This window comes from Bufo bufo, chromosome 2 (assembly GCF_905171765.1).
Source record: "Bufo bufo chromosome 2, aBufBuf1.1, whole genome shotgun sequence".
NCBI lineage: Eukaryota > Metazoa > Chordata > Amphibia > Anura > Bufonidae > Bufo > Bufo bufo.
Genome location: NC_053390.1, coordinates 454,817,073 through 454,842,631, shown reverse-complemented (window position 1 = coordinate 454,842,631; position 25,559 = coordinate 454,817,073). Strand labels below are relative to the sequence as shown.

At 44.0% G+C, this 25,559-nt stretch overlaps 2 protein-coding genes across 5 annotated transcripts in view; one reads left to right on the top strand and one right to left on the bottom strand.

Moving 5' to 3' along the window:
* The window catches only part of SGTA (small glutamine rich tetratricopeptide repeat co-chaperone alpha), a 62,446-nt gene extending 56,481 nt beyond the window's left edge, over positions 1 to 5,965 (bottom strand). For both annotated transcript variants that reach the window (XM_040417598.1, XM_040417599.1), the window contains exons 1-2: positions 5,854 to 5,965; positions 329 to 446 (exon numbers count right to left, since the gene is read on the bottom strand). In XM_040417598.1, coding sequence (XP_040273532.1) covers positions 329 to 428 — 100 coding nt within the window. In that variant the 5' untranslated portion in view covers positions 429 to 446; positions 5,854 to 5,965. The remainder of the gene's footprint in view (positions 1 to 328; positions 447 to 5,853) is intronic.
* The window catches only part of THOP1 (thimet oligopeptidase 1), a 56,811-nt gene continuing 35,626 nt past the window's right edge, over positions 4,375 to 25,559 (top strand). The window contains exons 1-4 of one of the 3 annotated variants that reach the window (XM_040417594.1): positions 4,375 to 4,513; positions 6,584 to 6,784; positions 11,172 to 11,320; positions 15,948 to 16,055. In XM_040417594.1, the coding sequence (XP_040273528.1) occupies positions 4,390 to 4,513; positions 6,584 to 6,784; positions 11,172 to 11,320; positions 15,948 to 16,055 (582 nt within the window). In that variant the 5' untranslated portion in view covers positions 4,375 to 4,389. The other 2 variants (XM_040417595.1, XM_040417596.1) reach the window with 2 other exon arrangements.

Genomic DNA, 25,559 nt, shown 5'->3' with positions numbered 1-25,559 from the left:
CACAATCCACGTACATCACAGGTTGCAACCCAAGTATCACGTGGCAAATATACAGCATGTGATCCAGAAAGTGCCCCCAACGTAATTACACAGGGGAGTGCAGGGAGCTCAGCTCCGGCCCGCTAGGAATATTTAGCAACATTATAACTGTTAAAGTGCTTAATCGCATAAAGGGGGGGCACCATTAAAAAAAAATCTTTTTAACAATTGCGAATAAGCCCTTTAACGGAAGTACATTGGTGGAAGAGCTCCTGCTGTAGACAAACACCAAGACATCTTTATTGTAGAGAATGACATGAGGAGATGGTCTTCATGTACAATGCCATACCTTCCAGACTCTCCTGAGCATCAGAGGAAAGTCCACCATTATGAAGCTGGTCCTGCAGATACTGGATGATGGAAAATGCCAAACGCTTCTTATCTGCCATGGTTTATGTAGACAGCACCTGCAAATACATAATGACAGCTGCAGGCATTTCACTATGCACAGCAGGGTGAGAACCAGACAACACAAAATCCTACAGCAATAAAGCTATAGTAAATACAGCTTTAGGCCTCATGCACACAACCGTTGTTGTGTTCTGTTCCGCAAAATGGGGTTCCGTTGTTCAGGGATCCGTTTCCGTGTGTCTTCCTTTATTTTTGGAGGATCACTAGACATGAAGGAAAGTAAAAATTTGCCATGCAAATGATAGGAAAAAAACGGACGCGGATGACAATCTTGTGTGCCTCCGTGTTTTTTACCGGTCCCATTGACTTGAATGGTTCCGCTAACCGTTTTCCACGAAAATAATAGGACAGGTTATTTTTTTTGACGGACTGGAACCACGGATCACGGACGCAGATGACAAACGGTGCATTAGCCGAATTTTCAACGGACCCATTGAAAGTCAATGGGTCCGCAGAAAATCACGAAAAACAGCACAACGGACACGGAATAAAAACAACGGTCGTGTGCCTAAAGGGGATAAATATGGCTTAAAGGCTAGGTACACCTGGTACTTTCACCTTCACTTTGTGGGTCATCTAATAAACCTTATCTCTAAATTACTAAGAGGTCATAAACACTTATTTAAGCCACATTCTTATCAGTAAGAACTAAGCTTTAATGAGTGTTTATAATGTCAGAGAGCAGAGATAAAGAGCCCATCAGCTCCCCAGGTGACAAAAAATGCACAAGCAGCTACTACAGCATCTTAACTCTGTACACAAAAAAGGGCTCCATATTGTTAATAAAGACCAATTGAAAAAATTATTTTTAGCTCAAAATAAAAATAATGCAATAATTAAAAAAATTGCCCCCAAAAAGGTGTACATAGTCTTTAAAGGGTAGTGTTGAGCAAAGCGAGCTTCGGATGCTTCATCCGAAGTCGCTTTATTTAAAACTTCGGAATAATACTGTATGGAGATCCATCTCCGCACAGTATTAGAATGTATGGCCGCGGATGAGCCGAAGTTATTCACGAAGTTGCGCGTGACTTCATTAAATAACTTTGGTAATTGATTTTTAAAGTAGAAAAACCAATTTCAGTACCGTACTAGTCAGAGCCATGTTTTAAAGTTGTTTTCCACTTAAAAAATTACCGAAGTTCCGACTTCATGAATAACTTACTTCGGCTGATCAGAGCCCATATATTCTAATGCCTCCTGCACACGAACATGTGCATCCCGTGGCTGTGCTGCGGCCCGCAAATTGCAGGTTACAATGCAAGAACACCGACCGTGGGGCAGCCGCAGCGGATCGCGGACTAATTCACTTTAATGGGTCCGCGATCCGCAAAAAGATAGGACATGTTCTATCTTTTTGTGGAACGAAAGCACTCCGTAGTGCTTCCGTGGGTTTCTGTTCCGCACCATTCCACATCTCCGGATTTGCGGACCCATTGAAGTGAATGCGGAATGCCCATGGAATGGCGCCCGTGTATTGCGGATCCGCAAATGCGGTCCGCAATACAGCAATGGGCAGCACACGTTCGTGTGCAGGAGGCCTAATGCTGTGCGGAGACGAATCTCAGTACAGTATTATTCCGCAGTTTTGAACGAAACGACTTCGAATGAAGCATCTAAAGCTCGCTTCGCTCAACACTATTAAAGGGGTTGACCACATTCTGGTTATTGTTGACCAATGTGTGTGCGAGATAATTATATAATAATTACTAATATAGTCTTTGTTGAAATTTTGCTCTATTTTCTATATTTCATAAGCCATGTCCTCTTGTTAGGCAAATTCTCTGTTGTCCACACAGAGGCCCTGTCCATAAGATGGCTGCTGATGGAGGGTCATGTGTCCAGGCAAATCACTTCCATAGGATGTCTACTCCATTCAAATACATTGCACCTATCCTCCGTAATTGCACCGTTGGGAGCCGAGTGAAGGCACAGTGTGTTAGAGACATCACATGGAGTTGATATACATTGTCACATGACCCTCCATCAGCAGCCATCTTATGGACAGGACCTGTGTGTGAACACAGAGGATTTGCTTGAAGGGAACCTGGCACCGGGATTTGATGTATAGAGCTGAGGACATGGGTTGCTAGATGGCCGTTAGCACATCCGCAATACCCAGTCCCCATAGCTCTGTGTGCTTTTATTGTGGAAAAAAACGATTTGATCCATATGCAAATTACCCCAAGATGTGTCCTGTACGTGAGATGAGTCCAGCGTGAAGGAGCGCAGCACCGCCCCGCATCCTCAGAATCTCCTCCCTGCTCCCCGACGTCAGACAGCTAGCTCGTGCATTGCGAGATTACGGCGCTCTGGCTCTCTGACGTCGGGGAGCAAGGAGGAGATTCTGAGGATGCGGGGCAGTGCTGGGCTCCTTCACGCTGGACTCCTCTCACGTACAGGACACATCTCAGGGTAATTTGCATATGGATCAAATCTTTTTATACACAATAAAAGCACACAGAGCTATGGGGACTGGGTATTGCGGATGTGCTAGCGGCCATCTAGCAACCCATGTCCTCGGCTCTATACATCAAATTCCAGTGACAGGTTCCCTTTAACAAGGGGCCATGGCTTATGAAATGTAGCTAAAAGGCACAGAATATCAACAAAGACTGTATTAGTAAGTGCTATATTTCATCTTACCTACACATTAGGGCTGCACGATATATCGCAAAAATAATCGAATCGCGATAATCGGCAAATGCGATTTGGCGATTCGGCCGACCCAAAAATGCCGCGATTATATATGAAGGGGCCCCTATTGATAAAATGTCCTCTGTCCTATTGATAAAATGGCCAGCCTCTGTACTTACTTTCACGATGAATGCACTGCAGCGAGCGGGAGCGAGCGAGGCGGCCGGCGCGTGACTGACGTCACTTAGTCACGCTCCTGCTTCCTGAATTAAGTGGGAGGAGCGTGACAGTGACGTCAGTCACGCGCCGGCCGGCTCGCTCTCTGCAGTGCATTCATAGTGAAAGTACAGAGGCTGGCCATTTTATGAATAGGAGAGTTATGTGCGCAGTTTAGGACACATGAGGGGACACATAGGGCCATGAGGGGGACCAGCATAAGATGCTATATGTGTGTCTTATGCTGGCCCCATGTGTCATAGCACACATCCCCCCACATAACAGCGTCCTCCACAGATCCCCCCACATAACAGCGTCCTCCACAGATCCCCCCACATAACAGCGTCCTCCACAGATCCCCCCACATAACAGCGTCCTCCACAGATCCCCCCACATAACAGCGTCCTCCACAGATCCCCCCACATAACAGCGTCCTCCACAGATCCCCCCACATAACAGCGTCCTCCACAGATCCCCCCACATAACAGCGTCCTCCACAGATCCCCCCACATAACAGCGTCCTCCACAGATCCCCCCACATAACAGCGTCCTCCACAGATCCCCCATAACTATGTCATACCCAGCCGCGTCAGCGGCTCATATGGGAAAATCCAAGCAAATAGACCTCTAGCACAATTCCCTTAAAATATTGCATCACATACCGTTATGGCAATTTTTAAGGCCCTAATCGCAATCGCACACAATTCCCATATCGTGCAGCCCTACTACAAATTAGTCACAAGTAGCCAGAATGTGGTCAACCCCTTTAAATCAATTCATGCCCACCTTCAACCACATTTCAAAAGTGGAGCAAGTGGTGTAGAAAAGCAAGGCCACAAATTGCTTGCAAAGATAAACCTAAAAAGTCGTAAAAAGCCTAATTTTGGGACTTTTTAAAGCCGGAATTCTTGAGTGCATGTTCTGTTTCTACTCAACATTTTCTAGATATTAGTTTGCGGTCAGTGAATGATTCACAAGCAGTAAATCAGTACATAGCTAGTCCTGTTCTCAGCTTAGGCTACTTTCACATCTGTGGCATGGATTCGGGCAGGCTGTTCTCTGGAATGTAATGCCCGCCTGCCCCATGAGATGCAGCAAATATGCAGACACAAACCTCTGCCAGAGCTGGAGGTCAGATGGCAGTGCTGCGGGTGTGAAAGTAGCCTTAGAACCGACTACAACTGTATCAGCCTGGACTGCAGATTGATACACGGTAAGCAAATATCAGCGAGCCTTGTACAACCATCTACTCATCTCATTTATGACAAAACTCTGGAAACCTTACACATAGTGCAGGTAAGAAAAAGACAAGTCCTTCAACTAGGGGATAGGTGGGGACACGAATCCCAGAAGGAAGTGAGACTCAAGTTTCTACACGTTTCTATAAGCATTAATGTTGTTTACTTTTAAGAATTCGTCTAAACCCTTTTTGAAACGGTCCACTGTTCCTGCTGTCACCACGTCGTGAGGAAGTCTATTCCACAGATTCACAGTTCTTACAGTAAAGAAGCTTTGACGCGGTGCCCCCTTGTCTTTTGAGGGCATTTTAGATAGAACAGTTTTTCACTGTATGTTTTGTATGGTCCATTTATAGATTTGTATAGGTTAATCATGTCTCCCCTTAGACATCTCTTCCGAAGACTAAATAAATTCAATTCTTTTAATCTTTCTTCATAGCGAAGACCTCCATTCCCCTTATCAGTTTGGTCGCTCTCCTCTGTACTGTTTCCAGCTGCAGAGCGTCCTTTCTATGGACTGGTGCCCAGAACTGAACTGCATATTCCAGATGAGGCCGCACCAACGCTTTGTAAACTAGTAATATTACATCCGTGCCCCGCGAGTCCATGCCTCAATTAATGCATGACAATGGGGGTCCTTCAGGTAGAGGGATCCATACTTATCTGATCCCGGCCACTGGGTTCCATCTCCTTCTCTCCAAACGTCAACATCCTGTTTGACGCAGGTCACGTGGCTGCTGTAGTAGTGGCATCACATGATCCAGTGACATGATGCATGGGGGACACATCACCCACTGCTGCAACCAGTCATTGTCTGCAAAGGTGCTGGAACCCATCAGGTGGTAGGATCCCCTCTGGCCAAGCTGGGGTGTCTGCTCGAACAACCCCCTTACCTATAATTTATAACATGGCTTGCATACAACGTATAGCAAATCTGCATTTGATATTTTTTTTTTAAAAAAAACAAAAAAAAAAAACGGATGCTATACGGCAGACATGTCAGAACTGTCAACCTGACAGAGTAGGACCACTGAGGGGCTAACTCACCCAGAACCAATACCAAGGTGGGAACCCTGCTGCCCCCAGTCCTAACTGTAAACTTACATCTATGGCCCCGTTATCAGACACTGACTGGTCTACTGACAGGGAGCCAGGGAAACATTCGCTCTAGGTGATAGTCTCCAGATGCCTCTCCATATACAGTGTGTGTAGAGACTACTTGGAGGACACCTCCTTGTATACACATGCAGCAATGAATACGTCAGAGGACCCCTTCAGGAGCATGAAGCCGCCCGGTGACAGCACTCCGTCTTACCAACTCTCCACACATGCGACCACCGTCCCTGGAAGCGGATACGGAAGTTGCTGGTGCCGTGAAGTCAGCGCAGGAAGTGACGTGTATACGTAGCGCGCTATGTACACGGAGCAGTCCCCTAGTCATACACATCGCGTAATTCTATAAGCACCTCCCCTCCGGCCTGATAAACCCCTCCCCGTGCACGTGACATCGCCCCTCCCACACTGCCCTGCGAGTCCCCGCACCAGCTTCCTTGGACTGTTCTTTGACGGGTTTACCACATGGCGCCTACAGGTACTGGAGGTAGAAGGGTGGGCTCGTGCTGGGGGGCAGACTTGGGGTTATCCATGTTCGCATAGCCACTGTTACCTAAGAGCACAGTGAGTTACTTCAGCATAGGTAGGTTAGAGCACCTATGTCATTACAGGCATAGAAGAATGCAGGCTGTTGTCCCCTGTTACCAGCCTTTCAGGTGTGCTCTATAGTGGTGATCATGGGGCAGCAGATATGTCCAGTTACATGCAGTGTATATGTTACTGTATGTGGGTGCCAAGGCCTTCTACAGGACCCCATGTTACTGCTGGTTGTCGGGAAGACTATATAGAACCGTATGTGGTAGTCTTTTTCCACCAGGATCTCCTGATGTTCCCCAGGAAAAACCTAGAGATGTCCCCTTACAGTAGGGGACCAGGTCTGTCTTACTGACTCCCCAGCTCTGCATGTAACCTTCTCCATATTCCATGAATAGGTCATATGATGGAGCTGCCTCCTAAGAATGAAGAGAACCGTCTCCGATGGGACCTTACTCCAGAACAAATCTGCTCAATGGCCGTCAAGCTTATTGAGAAAACCAAGCGTGTGTATGACACGGTGGGGAGCCTTGACCGGGATTGTGTTACCTATGAGAGCACCCTAAAAGCGCTGGCTGATGTAGAGGTGGAGTATTCAGGTGAGAGTCCTCAGATATTGTATGTAACTAGGACAGGCACTCTACACTTGAGGCTGTATCCTTAGATGGGTAGTTAATATTTCACAACTACATTCATGATGGATAACACCAGGGCAAGAACAGAATTAGAAACCGTTCACCCCCTTGTCACTTTGGGAGTGGTGCTCCGTCAAATTGACAACAACTTGTATGTAGGTAGGACAGGCACTCTGCATTTGAAAGCATCCAAGGAGGATATGTCTTTTACATAGATATTTGTTATGACTAGTGTTGAGCGAACTTGTGTTTTAAGTTCGGCGTCTAAAGTTTGGGTTATCGAAGAATCCCATTATGGATTCTAAATTCCGTTATGGTCCGTAACGCGATTCTTCGATATCCCGAACGTTAGACGCCGAACCTAAAACACAAGTTCACTCAACACTATTTATAACACAATTACATTAACAATTTGCATAAAATCTGTTCAGAAACATAATAAAAAAATTAAAAAAAAAGTAAAAGTAGATCAGCTGAAGGAATAAAATGGGAAAAAACAAACATATATACCACATTCGATGGCAATATCACTCTATAGGTTGTATGGGCAATAGGTCCGCTGGACGCTTGTTGAACAGCAGAGAATCGTGCAGTAGCCGTCTGATACGTATATCGTTAGTATCTATTGCGCATACAGCCACAATTAAGTCCCATAGTGCGTATCACATTTGCATATTATTATGATAGAATATCATATTACAAATTACTCACACAAGTGGTGCGGGAATTCTATTTTTTTGAATGGATAATCCGCGCTACTCGTGCTTAAAGGGGTTGTCCGGGTTTAGTGTGTTCGGTGACGTCTCCGGCTCTGATGGGCGTGCTTTAGCGCTGCCCTAGCTGTTATACTGGTTTTACCGCAGGGCAAAGGAGACCATCGGAGCATGAACTGCTCTGATGCTCAAGTGAGGGGGGCTGCCTGGGTGAAAATAGAGGTATGTCCGGGTACAATTCTGAACCCGGACAACCCCTTTAATAAGTCTGTTAGTTTGTTCAGCGCAATAGAATGGTAAAGCGTTACATTAGAATGTTTCTTGTTTTGTATTGTATCCACCTTAGGCCTCATGCACACGACCGTTTCGTTTTTTTCTGGTCTGCAAACCGCGGATCCGCAAAAAAAGGAAGCCGTCCATGTGCCTTCCGCAATTTGCGAAACGGAACGGGCGGCCCAATGTAGAAATTCCTATTCTTGTCTGCAAAACGGACAAGAATAGGACATGTTTTTAGGTTTTTTTTGCGGGGCTACGGAACAAAGCAACGGATGCGGACATGAAGTGCTGTCCGCATCTTTTGCGGCCCCATTGAAGTGAATGGGTCCGCATCCCAGCCGTAAAAACTGGATGCAGACCAAAACAACGGTCATGTGCATAAGGCCTTACACTTATAGTTCCATTTGATTGCTTTTTTATTCGCCTATATTGACGCTGATTGTATCAATATGATTCTAACAGTGATCAATGTTGAATACTCACTGTTAGTAGTTGGTATTTACCGACTATGGCGTCCCACGTGGTGGTTTGCAGACTCGCCTCTGCGTCTCTTTATTTGGTGCAGGTAATATTACCTTTCTCGCAGTAGAGGTCTTGCGGGCTCTGTGGCTTGTGCAATGCTTGGCATCCCACATGTCTCAACACGCCAACCTCAAACTGCCCGATTCTTGACAAAGATGGAAAGTTACAAGAAGAAATCCTCTGGGTGGTTTCAAGTGTAGAGTGCCTGTCCTAGTTACATACAATTAATTAATTACTTTGACGGGGTAAGTCAAATTGACAAGAGCCCCATATCCAGAGCAACAAGAGGGTGAGCTGCTCTAATTCAAATATTATAACACAGAGGCAAGGCCAGATATTTGACATGGATGAAGTAGAAGATTTAATTGTTTTTTTATTTTTATCTGAAGCGTGGAATTTTTTTATCTTGGTCTGAACCATGATTTTCATTTGGTTAATAATTCAAACGTCCGTGTTCGGTCAGTGATTTCCATCCGTGATTTTGAGCCAAAACCAGGTGCGACTCTAAACACAGAACAGGTGCAGATCTTTTCCTCATACCTTATGTCTATGGAGGCTCCAATCCTGGTGTTGGCTCACAATCACTGACCAAAACACTGATGTGTGAATGAGGCTTAAAGCTTATGGCTTGAAGATCTGAATTTTTATAGTTCCGAGATTGGATTATTAGCAGTGCCCTAATAGCCACATGACCACCACTGCCAGCAGAAGCTGTGAGAACCTGGCAAGCCTGAGCCAGATGACCACCGCTGCTAGCAGAGGCTATGAGAACCCTGCAAGACTGAGCCAGATGACCACCACTGCTAGCAGAGGCTATGAGAACCCTGCAAGACTGAGCCAGATGACCACCACTGCTAGCAGAGGCTATGAGAACCCTGCAAGACTGAGCCAGATGACCACCGCTGCTAGCAATGTTATTCTGCCCGTGATGGGGCCGCAACCAAACGGAATGGAATGCATTGTGGTTCATTCCGTTTAGTTCAGTTCAGTTTTGTCCCCTGAACTGAAGTGTTTCCCCCACTATTGAGATCCATCATAGCGGAAAGGGAAAGAGCAGATGTGAAAGTAGCCTTAGTGTACTATGGATATTGAGGACCCCAAAAAGGTGAAGACGAAAAAAGGCGATTGTTTTTTTTAAAATTCAGAATAATGTAGCCTAATATCAGAGAATGGAAGCAACTGGACAAGCGTCGTATTGTATTCTGTTATGGAAGTCCGATTCGGCAGATTGCGACTATGCCCCTAGGACTGAGTTATCTGTTTAAAAAAAAAAATAGTAGAATTCTCCCTCCCTTTTGATTATTTAGGGCTCCTGATAGACAGTAACGCGGATAGTTTTTTTTATTTTTAAAGTGGGCCTGGGAGTCAGCAGGGGTGTCCTTTAAACCTAATATTGTGGCTATCTGTACACATAGGTCCCTTATTTTATGGTTCAATCAGTTGGCAGACCAAATTAGGGGTAATCACAAGAAGAGATTTGGAATGCTCTCCCCACTTTTCCAATATGTCGGATTTTCTGGCCGTCTCGTCTGCACATGCAGTCAGATTGTATGCACGTATTATGTCTCTTACTTACGTACCTTTTACCAGTCCATTAGGAAGGATCATTTCTAATGACTGGGTGGGAGGAAGACTAAAAGTATTCCTCCCAGCCTGGAGAGAAAGTTCCTGGACCTTAGACTCTTGGAGGTCTTGAAATTTAGAGGTCGCTCTCCAGAAAGGTTTTTAATTACATATTTTTCTGGCAGAACCAAGTACGCTCTGGAAAGAGAAGTTCTCTGTGCCTCAGAAAGGAGTCTTAGGACTTTTAAACCAGAAGCCAAGTAGAATAAAAGACAAAGTATTAAGGGGGTGATTTATCAAATCTGGTGTAAAGGAAAACTGGTTTAGTTGCCCATAGCAACCAATCAGATTTAACCTTTCATTTTCCAAAGGAGCTCTGAAAAATGGGTGGGATGTGGAATATGATTGCTTGCTATGGGCAACTAATCCAGTTTTCTTTTACACCAGTTAGGGTAGTGCTAAAGGAGTAATATCTTAAATTTACAGACCTCTCCTGAGGGGGACTCTTTGGACTTTGAATACCCTGTGTGCGATTGCCCTTAGGGTACATGCACACGTGACTGCAAAGTGTGGAATCTGCTGTGAAAATCCACAGACAAAAATTGACCTAAATGAAGATTTCAAAATCCAAGCTACAAGTTAATTTCCATGCAGACTTTTCTCCTCTGTGTGTGGATGAGGTTTGTTAAAATCTGATTCACTTTGCTGCTACTGTAACACCCTGCAGTTATTCCACCTACAGATCACCGCTTCATCTGTCCTCACAGACACAATCACAGTGAATCCTGTGGCATTACATAGGGCGAAATCCACAGAAAGCATTGACATTCTGCAGATGTTACATTTCCCTGGATGACATGAGTTAACCTTGTATCCATTTGCTGCTATTCTATTCAGCTATGGATTTTCTACTTGCACATCTGAACAGAAAACCCACATCATTTCCACTATGTGTAAGGAGTCACCAGCCTGCCCATGGGAGATTTGTCTAACCCTACTAAATGTTATCTAGTATGCTAACAAGGTATTATTAAAATAGGAAACATCGGTGTTGGAGAATGTTCCTGCGCTCTGGGTTTTATATCTCCCGAAAGCCTGAGCTCGGCATTTGTATAGCCGGCTGACTGTTCTCTGAACCCGGTCATTACACTGAGAAATTTCTGGCATTGTTCCTTTGCTGAAAGGATTACAGTAGGTTCCATAGGTTATGCTTGTCATCTTTACAATTGCTGCTCTGTCCTCACATCACCTATGATATGTCACTCTCCTATTCACAGTTGAGCGGAACATGCTGGATTTCCTTCAGCATGTTTCTTCCGATAAACATGTCCGAACAGCGAGTACCGAGGCCGATAAGAGCTTGTCCGAGTTTGACGTGGAGAAAAGTATGAGGGAAGATGTTTATAGACAACTTGAGCACCTACAGGTTAGACCTTATGATGTGATATAAAGTCACCAGCTTCCTGCCCCGATAAGGGTGCATTCATACAACAGCCGGTATTTTGAAGTCCGCAAAACGTGAATCCAGAACGAAATACGGATGACCTCAGTGTGATTATACATGTTGCATCCGTATTTTTGTGGACCCATTGTAACAATGCCAATTATATCCAGGTTCAGTTCTGAACCCGGGCAACCCCTTTAAAGCTGAATATTCGCAAAGCTCAATAATGCCCATACACTTTCCAGTTATTGTTGCCAGTCATTGTTTTTCACCATTATATTTGACCAGCTGTTGTCTCACAAAGGCAACCCTTCCTTCCTTCTAAGTAGAAGCCATCCCAGGAATCAACTGAAAACTGATGATTAACAGTATTGCTAGGGAAAGCCATTTGGAGAAATGTAGTAATACTTTCTGTATTGACGGAAGCGTTCATTGCTTCTGGCGCCCGGGCCGGACTCTTAGCATGCAACTGGGCTATATTCTCATAAGAGATTGTCAGAAGTACTTCCTATGTTGAGATCTTAGCCAAAAAATGTTGCAGCATTTTAACAATGGTTTTAATTACTAGTGTCCTGAGAGCTGAATTGACAATTCTCTGGAAATAACCTGCCACCATCCCCACCCTGATAATGGTTAAATGTAAATTGCTGAATGCTCATAAAAAGTCTATTCACAGCATTTAAAGGGGTTATCCAATTCCTGAAACAGCCCCCACATGTGCTGGGCCCCTCACAGGTTATATACAGTCATGTGAAAAAATTAGGACACCCTTTGAAAGCATGTGGTTTTTTGTAACATTTTTAATAAATGGTTATTTCATCTCCGTTTCAACAATACAGAGAGATTAAAGTAATCCGACTAAACAAAGAAAACTGAAGAAAAGTCTTTTCAAGATCTTCTGTAAATGTCATTCTACAAAAATGCCTATTCTAACTGAGGAAAAAGATAGGACACCCTTGCCCCTAATAGCGAGTGTTACCTCCTTTGGCTGAAATAACTGCAGTGAGACGGTTCTTGTAGCCATCTACCAGTCTTCGACATCGGTCTGAGGAAATTTTACCCCACTCCTCAATGCAGAACTTTTTCAGCTGTGAGATGTTTGAGGGGTTTCTTGCACGTACAGCCCTTTTCAAGTCACCCCACAGCATCTCAATGGGATTCAAATCTGGACTTTGACTTGGCCATTCCAGGACTCTCCATTTCTTCTTTTACAGCCAATCTTTGGTTGATTTACTAGTATGTTTTGGGTCATTGTCATGTTGCATGGTCCAGTTCCGCTTCAGCTTTAATTTTCTAACTGATGGTCTCACATGTTCTTCAAGCACCTTCTGATACACAGTAGAATTCATCGTGGATTCTATGATGGTGAGCTGACCAGGTCCTGCTGCAGCAAAGCAGCCCCAAACCATGACACTTCCACCTCCATGCTTCACAGTTGGTATGAGGTTCTTTTCTTGGAATGCTGTGTTTGGTTTACGCCAAACATGTCCTCTGCTGTTGTGTCCAAATAATTCAATTTTGGACTCATCTGTCCAAAGAACATTATTCCAGAAGTCCTGGTCTTTGTCAACTTTATCGCTGGCAAATGTCAGTCTGGCCTCGATGTTTCTCTTGGAAAGCAAAGGTTTCCTCCTTGCACACCTCCCATGCAAGTTAAACTTGTACAGTCTCTTTCTGATTGTAGAGGCATGTACTTCTACATCAACAGTAGCCAGAGCCTGCTGTAGTTCTCGAGATGACACTTTAGGGTTTTTGGATACCTCTTTTAGCATCTTGCGGTCTGCTCTTGGGGTGAACTTGCTGGGGCGACCAGTCCTGGGCATGTTGGCAGTTGTTTTGAAAGCCCTCCACTTGTAGACTATCTTCCGGACAGTGGAATGGCTGATTTCAAAATCTTTTGAGATCTTTTTAAATCCCTTCCCAGACTCATAGGCTGCTACAATCTTTTTTCTGAAGTCCTCTGACAGCTCTTTTGCTCTCACCATGGTGCTCACTCTCACTTCAACAGTCAGGAGCACACCAAACTAAATGTCTGAGGTTTAAATAGGGCAAGCCTCATTCAACATGCAGAGTAACGATCTACTAATTATGTGCACCTGGTGTGATATACCTGTGTGAGATCTGAGCCAATTTAAGAGGGAATACATGTGAGGGTGTCCTATCTTTTTCCTCAGTTAGAATAGGCATTTTTGTAGAATGACATTTACAGAAGATCTTGAAAAGACTTTTCTTCAGTTTTCTTTGTTTAGTTGGATTACTTTAATCTCTCTGTATTGTTGAAACGGAGATGAAATAACCATTTATTAAAAATGTTACAAAAAACCACATGCTTTCAAAGGGTGTCCTAATTTTTTCACATGACTGTAGTTACCCCGCTCCCATCGCCGCTCCTGGTCCCTGCACCGCCACTGCTGCTTCTCCCTGTACAGCAGCAGCGATGCGGGGACCAGGAGCGGAGCGGGGTAAGTATATTACCTGTCATTGACAGCTGCGGTATTCTCAATATATGTAAAGGTGGCTCTGAACACAAATATTCCCTTTAGTTTTTAGGTCTATAGACATATGGGTAATAACTTCTTATTAGTCTCTAAGTGTGTATTCACACATGGCAGACATTCCTGCGACTGTAATCTAAATGTGATTTGCTGAAATCTATGCATACACATGGTGCAGAAAGCAAACCTATTCAGATCCTGAGACGAATCTTCAGTATGCCAGCTGTCAGTATACACTCAAGCTGGGTGGGCATTCAAGGGGTTTTCTGGGAGGAAAGTATTTTCAGGATAGGTCACCAGTATCTGATAGGTGGGGTTCCGAAACCTGGCTCCACCATTGATCAGCTGTTTGAAGAGGCCTTGGCACTCCGTGAGCGCCATGTCCTCTTCACAGCATACCAAGGACAGCGCCATTCAATGTATAGCAGCTTGGTATTACAGCCCCGGCCCATTCACCTGACTGGGACAGAGGCAAGTAAGAGATTGCAGTGCTCCAACTGATCGTGGGGGACCCGACACCCAGCACCCCCCTCCCTGATCAGATATTGATCGTCTATCCTGAGGATAGGCCATCAGTATAAGGCCTCTTTCACACTTGCGTTGTCCAGATCCGGTGTGTACTCCACTTGCCGGAATTACACTCCGGATCCGGAAAAACGCAAGTGAACTGAAAGCATTTGAAGACGGAACCGTCTTCCAAATGCGTTCAGTGTTACTATGGCAGCCAGGACGCTATTAAAGTCCTGGTTGCCATAGTAGAAGCGGGGAGCGGGGGAGCGGTATACTTACAGTCCGTGCGGCTCCCGGGGCGCTCCAGAATGACGTCAGAGCGCCCCATGCGCATGGATGACGTGATCCATGTGATCACATGATCCATGCGCTTGGGGCGCCCTGACGTCACTCTGGAGCGCCCCGGGAGCCGCACGGACGGTAAGTATACTGCTCCCCCGCTCCCCGCTACACTTTACCATGGCTGCCAGGACTTTAGCGTCCCGGCAGCCATGGTAACCACTCTGAAAAAGCTAAATGTCGGCTCCGGCAATGCGCCGAAACGACGTTTAGCTTAAGGCCGGATCCGGATCAATGCCTTTCAATGGGCATTAATTCCGGATCCGGCCTTGCGGCAAGTGTTCCGGATTTTTGGCCGGAGCAAAAAGCGCAGCATGCTGCGGTATTTTCTTCGGCCAAAAAACGTTCCGTTCCGGAACTGAAGACATCCTGATACATCCTGATGCATCCTGAACAGATTTCTCTCCATTCAGAATGCATTAGGATAATCCTGATCAGGATTCTTCCGGCATAGAGCCCCGACGCTGGAACTCTATGCCGGAAGACAAGAACGCAAGTGTGAAAGAGCCCTTAAACTGCCAGAAAACCCCTTTCACGTTAGATAGATGTCGGTCAAATGCTTGTTTAGTGAAAGCTATCCCTACCGTTCCCTCCATATACATGCATGCTTGGCTAGACCTGTAAAGTTAGAGGGTAGAAAGTCACTGCCAAAAACTTTGGTAGTGGCTTAACAGTCTGAGAACAAATGGATCGGGTAAAAATCTAATCTGCCACGGGGAGAGAGTCAGTAGGGCCCCATACACATTAGGGTACTTTCACACTAGTGTTTTTCTTTTCCGGTATTTTTTCCCATAGGAATGTATTAGTGCCGGATCCGGCATTCAAAATACCGCAATGCCGGATCCAATGAAAACAAATAAATGCCGGATCCATTTTTCCGGATGACACCGGAAAGACTGATCCGGCATTTCAATGCATTTCTAAGACTGATCAGGGTCCTGATCAGTCTTACAAATGCCATCAGTTGGCATACGTTTTGACGGATCCGGCAGTTCCGGCGATGGAACTGCCTGCCAGATTCCTCTGCCGCAAGTGTGAAAGTACCTTAAGTTGACTGACATTTACCTTATATGTATGGGAAGTTTAAGAGTCCCATATTTCATTTACTATACAGTAAACAGAGCATTATATAACTGTTCAGTCATCAATCTAGAAAAGGTTGTGAAAGGAATGCAAGATGATTATTTTCTACTATTTTAGTGCTAAGATGAGATTTGCCTTTTACAACCACTAAATGTATAAATGACATGGATGCATTTTTACAGACTGTGCTATCTCCTGATTCGCTGAAACCAGAGGCAAAGAGGTTCTTGGAAAAACTCCTTAAACTGGGTCAGAGGAATGGCTTAAACCTTTCCTCAGAGAAACAGCAGGTGAGATATCTTCCAGTTATACAAGAATGGGATGTGCGAAATAAAGAATCATGCATTCAGATAAAGAGTGTGACACTCTAATATTCAAAATGGGAAAAATGTACTAATATATTGACAGTGTAAATGTAATATCCCTTTACTCAGGCCTACAAAGCAGGCAATTATCGGGAATGACACTCTTGTTCCTAAAAGTTGCCTGCTCGTCAGAGGTGAGAGCGGCAATCATTGCTGCTGTATGGTCTCCATACAGATTCATTGTTTCTGGGAATTGTTATTTACACAGGATGATCTCCTGCCCAGACATGTTGATTTAGGTGACTGCATTAACGCTGCGTTCATCTGATGGCCGAGTGTTTGCTAGTCATCAGGTGTTTGATGGCACCTTTCTACAGGGTAATTCCTAGGAACGCTCTGTCCCCATAAATACTAGTGATGAGCGGCAGGGGTCATATTCGAAATCGTGATATTTCGCGAATATTTTGTAGAATATTCGTCATATATTCACAAATTCGTATATTCATTATATTCTACATTCTTTTTTTTTTAAGTGAAAATCGGCAAGGTAATGATCGCGTAATATGCGACTATTACGCGCTCAATACAGGCGTGGGTCAAAAACGAATATATAGCACTATAGAATATAGTGCTATATATTAGTTTTTCAAATATTCATCATTTTTTCCATCTGAACACATGATTCCTCCCTGCTTCTTGCTTGTGGGCCTATGAGTCATTGGCCCATAAGTAACTTAAGCAGGGAGGAATCATGACTTCAGATGGAAAAAAAATGACAATTTTTCATTACGAATATATAGCCCTATATTCTAAATATTTGCGAATTCTCGAATTGCTGATGTTCGAGATTAAAATTCGAATATTCGCGCTCAATACTAATTACTAATTGGAGGCCTGTGTAAATGGTCTTTTAGACTAGACAGTATAAAGATGCACTAGATTTATCACAGTGGCTAATGCTGGGTTTTAAATCTGGCGCACTTCTAGACTGTCTAGTCCAGTGATGGTGAACGTTTTACAGACTAAGTGCCCAAACTAACCCAAAACCCACATATTTATTGCAAATTGCCAACACTTCAATTTAACCTGAATACAATACAGTATATCTTCCATGTACTTTATAATTTAGCTATAATAGCCTGCTGACATTCAGTGCCCTGCCTGTGCTGTTTATAGTGCGCCCTGCGCTGATGAATGGCAGGAAAAGTCTAATGCATATTGGTACACCATAGACTTTTTCCAAGGTGCAGGTGCACCTGTGCCATATGTTCGCCACCACTGGTCTAGTCTAACTTTAAACAAACTATGTAGGCTTCATTTGGGCCCGGATTTTGGCACAATTTTGGAACATGGGCCACATTTATAAAGCCCTGCACTGGTCGTGGATCTGCCGGAGTTATGAATAGGCACCGGCCTCTACATAACTTTGGCGGATCCTCTGCTGCTTCTAAATGTAAGCCAGCTTCCTAAGGCCTCTTTGACACGAGCGTGTCCGGATGCGTTGCGGCAAACCCGCGCGAGTAGGTACCCAATTGCAGTCAGTTTTGACTGTGATTACGTTCCGTTGTTCAGTTTTTATCGCGCGGGTGCAATGCGTTTTGCACGCGCGTGATAAAAAACTGAATGTGGTACCCAGACCCGAACTTCTTCACAGAAGTTCAGGTTTGGGTTCCAGGTTGTGTAGATTGTATTATTTCCCCTTATAACATGGTTATAAGGGAAAATAATAGCATTCTGAATACAGAATGCATAGTAAAATAGGGCTTAAAAAAAATAATAATTTAACTCGCCTTAATCCACTTGTTCACGCAGCTGGCATCTCTTCGGTCTTCTTCTTTGAGGAATAGGACCTTTGATGACGTCACTGCGCTCATCACATGGTCCGTCACATGATCCATCACCACTTGCTTGCGATTTTCACGTAGCCCCATTCACTTCTATGGGGCCTGCGTTGCGTGAAAAACGCCCAAAATAGAGCTTGCTGCGATTTTCACGCAACGCACAAGTGATGCGTGAAAATCACCGCTCATCTGCACAGCCCCATAGAAATGAATGGGTCCGGATTCAGTGCGGGTGCAATGCGTTCACCTCACGCATTGCACCCGCGCGGAAAACTCGCCCGTGTGAAAGGGGCCTAAATGTTATCACAATTCATGTGATTCTAATCTTCTTTGTGTGGTGCCAATTCAATTAGAAGTATAAGTATGTACGTATCATACTGCTTTCATAATGAGACCAGACACACCAGTTGGTTTTATGAAAGCATCTTCTCATCCCCCTGAGCCAGAGCAAGAAGAAACCCTTTATTCAAGTTACATTTACTTAAATAGCAGACATGACCTCACAAAAGGGGTGTTCTTTAAGAAAAGACTATTGGCTCCTTAACCTGATAGGAGTGGTTTCAGCAACTTCAACTCTGAGTTCATAGGTAGATTTGAAAACTGCAACCTAATGCGCCCTCCCCCAGTGTCCAGTGTAACTAGGCAAATGTAACAGCTTTCCAATTCACTCACTTGATCTCCAGTGGCTGGTTTCTCAGATTTCACTGAGGGTCACATGACCTGTGATGTCAGCTTCTCTCCCTGCTCTGATAAAGTTCGTTTACAAGCCTGTAAAGGAGACGTCACTGTGCTGGCCACACACCCCCCTTCACTGCCGTCTGCTCTGTCCTAGGATTCTTAACCCCTTCAGCTGCACACACTGGGTAGCTCTGCAAGCAGTGAGGAGACAATGCTGGGCACTGGAGCTGACATACTAGAGAGAGCATTGCACAAGAAGTTAGGGGGAAGATCCTGTGTGTATTAGCAGTGTCATTATACAGCTGGGACTTGTAGTTCTACACTTGCAAGTTGCTGTTCATTCTCCCAGGACTCAGGGCAGCTCTTGTATTCTCTCCCTTAGCAGATCAGGGGGAGGGGCAGAGATTGTTTTTATTGCATGTAAACAAAGGGCCAGAAAAGAACCAGGGAAATGAGGAAATATATATATTTTTTTTTTGCAGAAAACTTGCTTAGCTCAGTTATATATCAGATTTTCAGTGCTGTATTTTTTTTTCCATAACTCGGACAACCCCTTTAAGACAAATAAATGCACATGAGGCTCACATCTGGTTTGCTGCCATCTAGTGGACGAAAATGTGTACTGAAGAATGTTCACATTATATATAGAGAAATAAAACCTCTCTCTCTCTCGCACTGTCTTACCTTTTAGACCTTTTTCAATGCCTAAAACAGACTAAGAAAATGGTAAATGAGACTGGCCTGCAGTCCTGTCCCCTTCCCTACCCACATCACACCTTTTTTTATTTTTTTAGGCCTGGTGTGAGCAGGGTGACGTTGCAGATTGTGGCGCAAAGGACTTTTGTGCCGTAATCTGCACCAGAAATATGGCTAATTTAGGTGTATTTCTGTTTAATAAATGACCCCCATACTATTGCATCTTAAGGCACATCTCTTTCTTGGTAAGCCACATGCACTTGCAGAGCAAAGTGCAAAATGTGTGTAAAACACTTAAAAACGGTACACAACATACATGCTAGACTTCTTGCTCACGTTGAACGATAATTCTGGCACATTTTCACTAGTCAATCTGCACCACTGTTATATTGTGTACATGATGGGTCACAGACTGTATAGCTTTCCTCTTGTACCCCAGCAATGGTTATGTCTTATTAATTGCACATACCTGTAGAAACAAATACCGTTACCACATAAACACATTGGGAGAATCATCAATGTGTGTACCCCTATCATGTAGTGTCATATGTCATCTGTCATATGGGGAAAACAGAATCGAACCTTTGTAGCCATACCTTTGTTTTATTTTTATATTGTTTATAGTGCTGGCAGGAAAGGAACTGGGAATTTGTACTCCCCACTGACTGCTTAATGTTTAACTAACATGCTAATATGTTCCTTATCTGTGTGATATGGCCGTCCATTTAGGTATGGCATTCAGTATTTTATTTTATTTATTTATTTTCATGTAACAAAAGGGTAATTTTTCCTCTCTCCTCCACAACGGCATTACCTGGAGGTTACTCCACCTCCTTCAGGGACAGGAAACAATTAGATCAGTGCATAAAACGCCCCCTCCCATGTCCTGCTTCAGTTGTTTCCTGTCCCTCAAGGAGTGCAGGAGAGTCGGTGCAAACAAGATCACACAGCCTTTCGGTTTGTTATCCCGGCCCTTGTACCAGAGGGCTGGTGCAGGGGGTAGGGCCTCTAAGTCCGGCGGATGCCGGCAACTCTGGGCTGAGATCCCTGCTCCGCGATGCGTGGAGCATGTGAGGTGTTGAGGGCGGAGGATTGCAGCCATTTGCGTTCCAAACGGGCGCATGCGCAGAGGCATTGAAGAGCGGGACGTTGGCGCGCCGGAAGTGAGGCGCTGCGTGATGACGTCAGCCGGCGTAGCGTCCACCACCGCTTTGAAAAGGAGGTGTGAACGCTGGAGCATGGTGTCCCATACACTCTGCTGGACAAGAGGTGGTGTAAGATGTCCCTGGTCTCAGAAGGAGATGTTGGCCACAAATTTTCTGATCCTCCTAGACCCTCCAGTCTGGTAAGCATCCTCCAGGAGTGCCCTTTTACTTGGCAATGATAAATAATCACTGGGTGATTTCATGCAGGTTCTGTCTGCTCTTAGGTGACGGCTCCTTTGTTTACCTCCAGTTTTTTTATTTTTTGGCTAAGAGTCTCCTTTGCATTCTAGGGCAAAGATAGTGCAAAAGCCAGTGGAGAGCCGTATCAAAAGAGATGTGCCATCTGTAAAAATACCCTTGCTGCTTCTTCCAAAAAATGGCTATGTCAGAAATGCACATACAAAGTAGTGTCTGAAGAAACTCCTTCCTTAATAAAGAGCTTGAGATCATTAATTAAGGAAGAAGTGGGGGCAGTGGTTGACTCTAAACTTGCCACAGCTTTGCCGGAACCATCTACATCAAAATCTTTATCACAGTTCATTGAGGATAGTCATTCAGATTTGGATGAAGGAGAAATCTCCTCAGATGCGGGATCAAGTAATATGGATGACACGCCGTATTGTCCGCTTTGCTCTATTGAAGAGACTGAATCCCTTCTTAAAAAAATATCAGAGCCACCATAAATTTTGAGGAAGCAAAGAAACCCCTTTCTGTACATGACCAGATGTTCCTAGGTCTAGGTGACAAAAAAGTTTTTCCAGTTCATAGTAATATTAAAAATATGATACAGGATGAGTGGAGAGATCCTAAAAAAAGGCAGATAACATAAATTTTTTTTTAGATAAGATATCTAATTTACAGATTAAGACTGTGCCCTTTGGGATAAAGCCCCAAAAGTGGATGCCCCTATTGGAAAATCTCAAAAAAAAATCTTCCCTACCTTTTTGAAGACCTTAAGTTGCTTAGAGACCCGATGGGGAAAAAAAGTCTGAAGCCCTTTTAAAAAAAAATAAATAAATTGGGAACCTTCCACTGCAGCCTTTAGATCTGGGATAACTGCCACATATACGGCTCGTACCCTTGCTTTATGGTTATCACAACTGGAACAACCTATCATCGATACCTGTACTAAAACAAGCAGCAGATTTTTGGGCTGAGGCGTCCGCGGACATTAAAGGGATTTTCCAGGAGTTAAAAAAATGAATACTTAAATAATATTTTATAATATATTCACAAATACCTTTCATTACTTAAAATGGCTTGTTTTGTCTAGGGGAACAATTATTAGGAGAAATAAAATAGCCGCCGTCCTATCAGTACACACATAACCTGTCCTAATCACACAGGAGGACAAGTTACTTCACCACAATCGGCCATAGTGCTGCCTCATCCTCCTCTCTGCTTGTCAGGAATCATGATCCTGAATGCAGGTGAATCTCTGTGGGAATGGAGATGATGAGGAGACATGAGAGGAGGGTGAGGTGTGGCTGATGAGCAGCAGCACTTGTTTATAGTCTCCATTGCCATATTACCACAGTCTGTCCTGTCCGTCCTCTCTGTACTTCATGTCTCCTCATGAACTAAATTCCCCAGAGATTCAGCTAAAGTTATCATCTGTATTCTAATCCCTGACAAGTAGAGAGGAGGAGGAGGGTGAGGCGCTCTTTACCTTAGTGTTGTAAAGTAACTTGTCCTCCTGTGTGATCAGGACAGGATTTGGGACAGCGGCCATTTTGTTTCCCCTGATGAGTGCTCCCCAGACAACACGAGCCATTATAAATAATGAAAGGTATTTGAGAATATAGTTATAATTAAAGTAATATTTAAGTATTTTCATTTTCTTAATTCCCGGAGAACCCCTTTTAAGTTGTCAGCTAGGTCCGCTGCCTTGGTGAATGCCTCTCGCTGGTCCGTATGGCTAAAATCATAGTCTGGGGACACAGCCTCAAAAAACAGATTGTGTTCCATCCGCATGTGAAGGGGATAGACTCTTTGGATCATATTTACAGTAGATGATATTCTGGAGAAAGCTGAAGACAAGAAGGGTTTTCCTACGGAGTCGAAATTTTTCCACCAAAGGAAGTTTTTTGTTCCCAGAGACATAAGTTTGATCAAAAAAGAAAGGGATCCACCTCAAACTGGCAATCTTCTAGAAATAAAGGAAAGGAATTAATCTTTAATTCAGAAAGAACCTCTCGGCAGTCTTCCAAATGACGCCAAAGCTCCTGTGGAAGGAAGATTAAGGGACTTTGCCCCAGCTTGGGAATACATTTATGCTTCTCCCTGGATCATGTCGGTAATCAGGGATGGTTACCAGTTAGAATTAATAAAAATACAGATTTCTTTTAAACATAAAGTTAATAGGGGTAGATCAAAAAGCGATGGAAGAACAGATCTCTTTTGCTAGAAAAGGCGGCTCTTATTTATTTATTAGTAAAAAAGCAGAATGGATTCTTCAGAGCAATTATAAACTTTAAGAGACCTGAACAATACAAAAGATTCAAGATGGAGACAATAAAGTCTACGATTAATCTACTTCAGAAAGACTGCTTTATGGTAACCCTAGATCTTACGAACGCATACTATCATGTCCAGATACTGTACACCTGAGATATCAAAAGTTCCTAAGTCTGGCTGCAACATTTTCAGTTCCAGGTCCTTCCGTTCGGCCTCTGTTCAGCCCCCAGATTCTTTACAAAGATCGTGGAAAAGGTAGCAGGCTTCCTCCATCACTCGGAGGTATTGCTTATACCTTACGTCGACGATCTTCTGATTGCCGTTCCTTCAGAAGAAACTCTAAGGCTGAATTTGCAGATCACGATGGATACCTTGGCAAGTTTCGGTTGGTTAATAAACTTCCAAAAATCAAATCTCCTTCTAAGCCAATGATGTGTGTTCTTAGGTGTGCTCTTGGATTCGGGTCTAATGACCTCTTTTCTTCCAATAATGAAACAAAAGGATCTAATTTTCAAGGTATCGTAATTTTGCCAAAATCGCAAAGTGTCGATCAGAGACATAATGACCATCTTAGGTCTCATGACCTCAACGATGCCTGCAGTAAAATGGGCCCAGGCTCATTCAAGAGTACTTAAGTCTTTCCTGTTAGACGTCTGGAACAAAAAACAGACCTCGTTAAACTAAACAAAAGACTAGTAATACCTTCCATAGGCGTAGAATGGCGTCAAAAGGATCAGCTTGTCTTAACGACAGATACAAGCAGGCATGGTTGGGGAGCTAATCTAAAAAATCAAGTGAAACAGGGACTCCACAGTCCTTGTTCCACAGTCCTTATCTGGCCCAGTCATCCTCAAACATGAGGGAACTTTCAGCAGTGTGGCAGGCCCTAAACGCCTTTTCCCCACTACTAAACTTAAAGCATGTAAAAGTCTTATCGGACAACACAACTGAACAAGCAAGGGGGTACAAGAAGTCGTCCCCTATCTCTGATTGCAACAAAAATCTTCAGGTGGGCGGAGAGAAACCTGATGTCCCTTTCGGCTGTACACATAAAAGGAAAGCAGAACTGTGTGGCAGATTTCCTAAGCAGGAGAATGCTAAAAGGAGAGCTGAGCCTCAATCAAAAAGTCTTCGAGGACATATGCCTCAGATGGGATCTCCCAGAAATCGACCTTTTTGCCTCAAAAGAGAACAAAAAAGTTTTTCTCTTTATCCCACCAGGACCAACCATTACAGGTGGATGCTCTAGTAGGTCAGTGGCCGCAAGGCCTTCTATGCGCCTTCCCACCACTCGCCTTAATACCAAGAGTACTAATGAAAGTGATAGAGGACAGAGTACAACTAATTCTCATAGCCCCCTTCTGGCCGAAGAGGGCCTGGTTTCCCGTTCTGATGTCCCTGTCAAAACAGGACTTTCGGCATCTTCCTCAAATTCCGTATCTCCTATGCCGGTGATGCATCTAGACATTCCTCAACTTCGGCTGACTGCTTGGAGGTTGAACGAGCAATCTTAAAAAGTAAAGTATTATTGAATGCGGTCATAGATACGTTAATGCAGAGTAGAACTGTAGTGAAGTCAAAAATATATCTTCGAGCTTGGAAATCCTTTTTGCTGTCGGCGTCTGAAGTCTGGAACCCATCTATGGCTTCGGATGTCAATATAATATTGGATTTTTTGCAAGCAGGTCTAAAGAAAAGCCTCAGAATAAGTACCCTGAAGGTACAAGTATCGGCCCTAAGTGCCTTTTATGGGAATCAGATTAGCTGAGCTGGAATTAATATGGAGGTTTTTTAAGGGAGCTAGTAGAATTCGTCCTTCCATTAGGTCTAAGGTACCCTCATGGGACTTAAATCTGGTCCTCTCAGTTCAGTAATGGATGCTCCCTTTGAACCTCTTGCTGATATTTCAGAAAAGTTATTGTCTTTGGAAACTGCATTTCTTCTGACAATTACCATCGCCAAAAGGGTGGTAGAAATTCAAGCCTTCTCTATCTCCTCCCTATCTTACAATTCTGGAAGATAGAATAATTTTACAGTACTCTCCAAATGTCCTTCCTAAAGTGGTCTCTAAGTTCCATTGCCAGAAAGAAATATCTATCTTTTTGTCCCCAGGCAACTTCGGAAAAAAGATTTCAGAATTTGTAAGTTTAGGAGATGCGTCTTACAGTACCTTGAAAAAACTAGAGAAGTTAGGAAGTCGGATCAGTTGTTGTGGCCTAGGTACTAAATGAGCAAGGGGAGAGCTGCAAGCAAAGCCACCATAGCACGCTAGATTAAACAATGCACTGTCCTTTGCTATAGGGAAAAGAACGTTTCTCCCCCGCTAAAACTAAAGGCGGTTTCTACATCTTGGACGGAGGGCGCCCATGCTTCCTTAGAGGAGATTTGTCAGGCAGCCACTTGGTCTAGCCCATCTACTTTCTTTAAACATTACAAACTAGATGTAATTTCTAATAAGGATGTGACCTTCGGGAGGAAGGTTTTGTCTGTTATCCGGCCCTAGACAATTTCTCTGTTAATCCTCCAGGTAATGCAGTTGTGGAGGCGAGAGGAAAAAACTAAAATTACTCTTAGTGGTGATTGGATTTTTCTTTAGCCTCCACAACAGCATG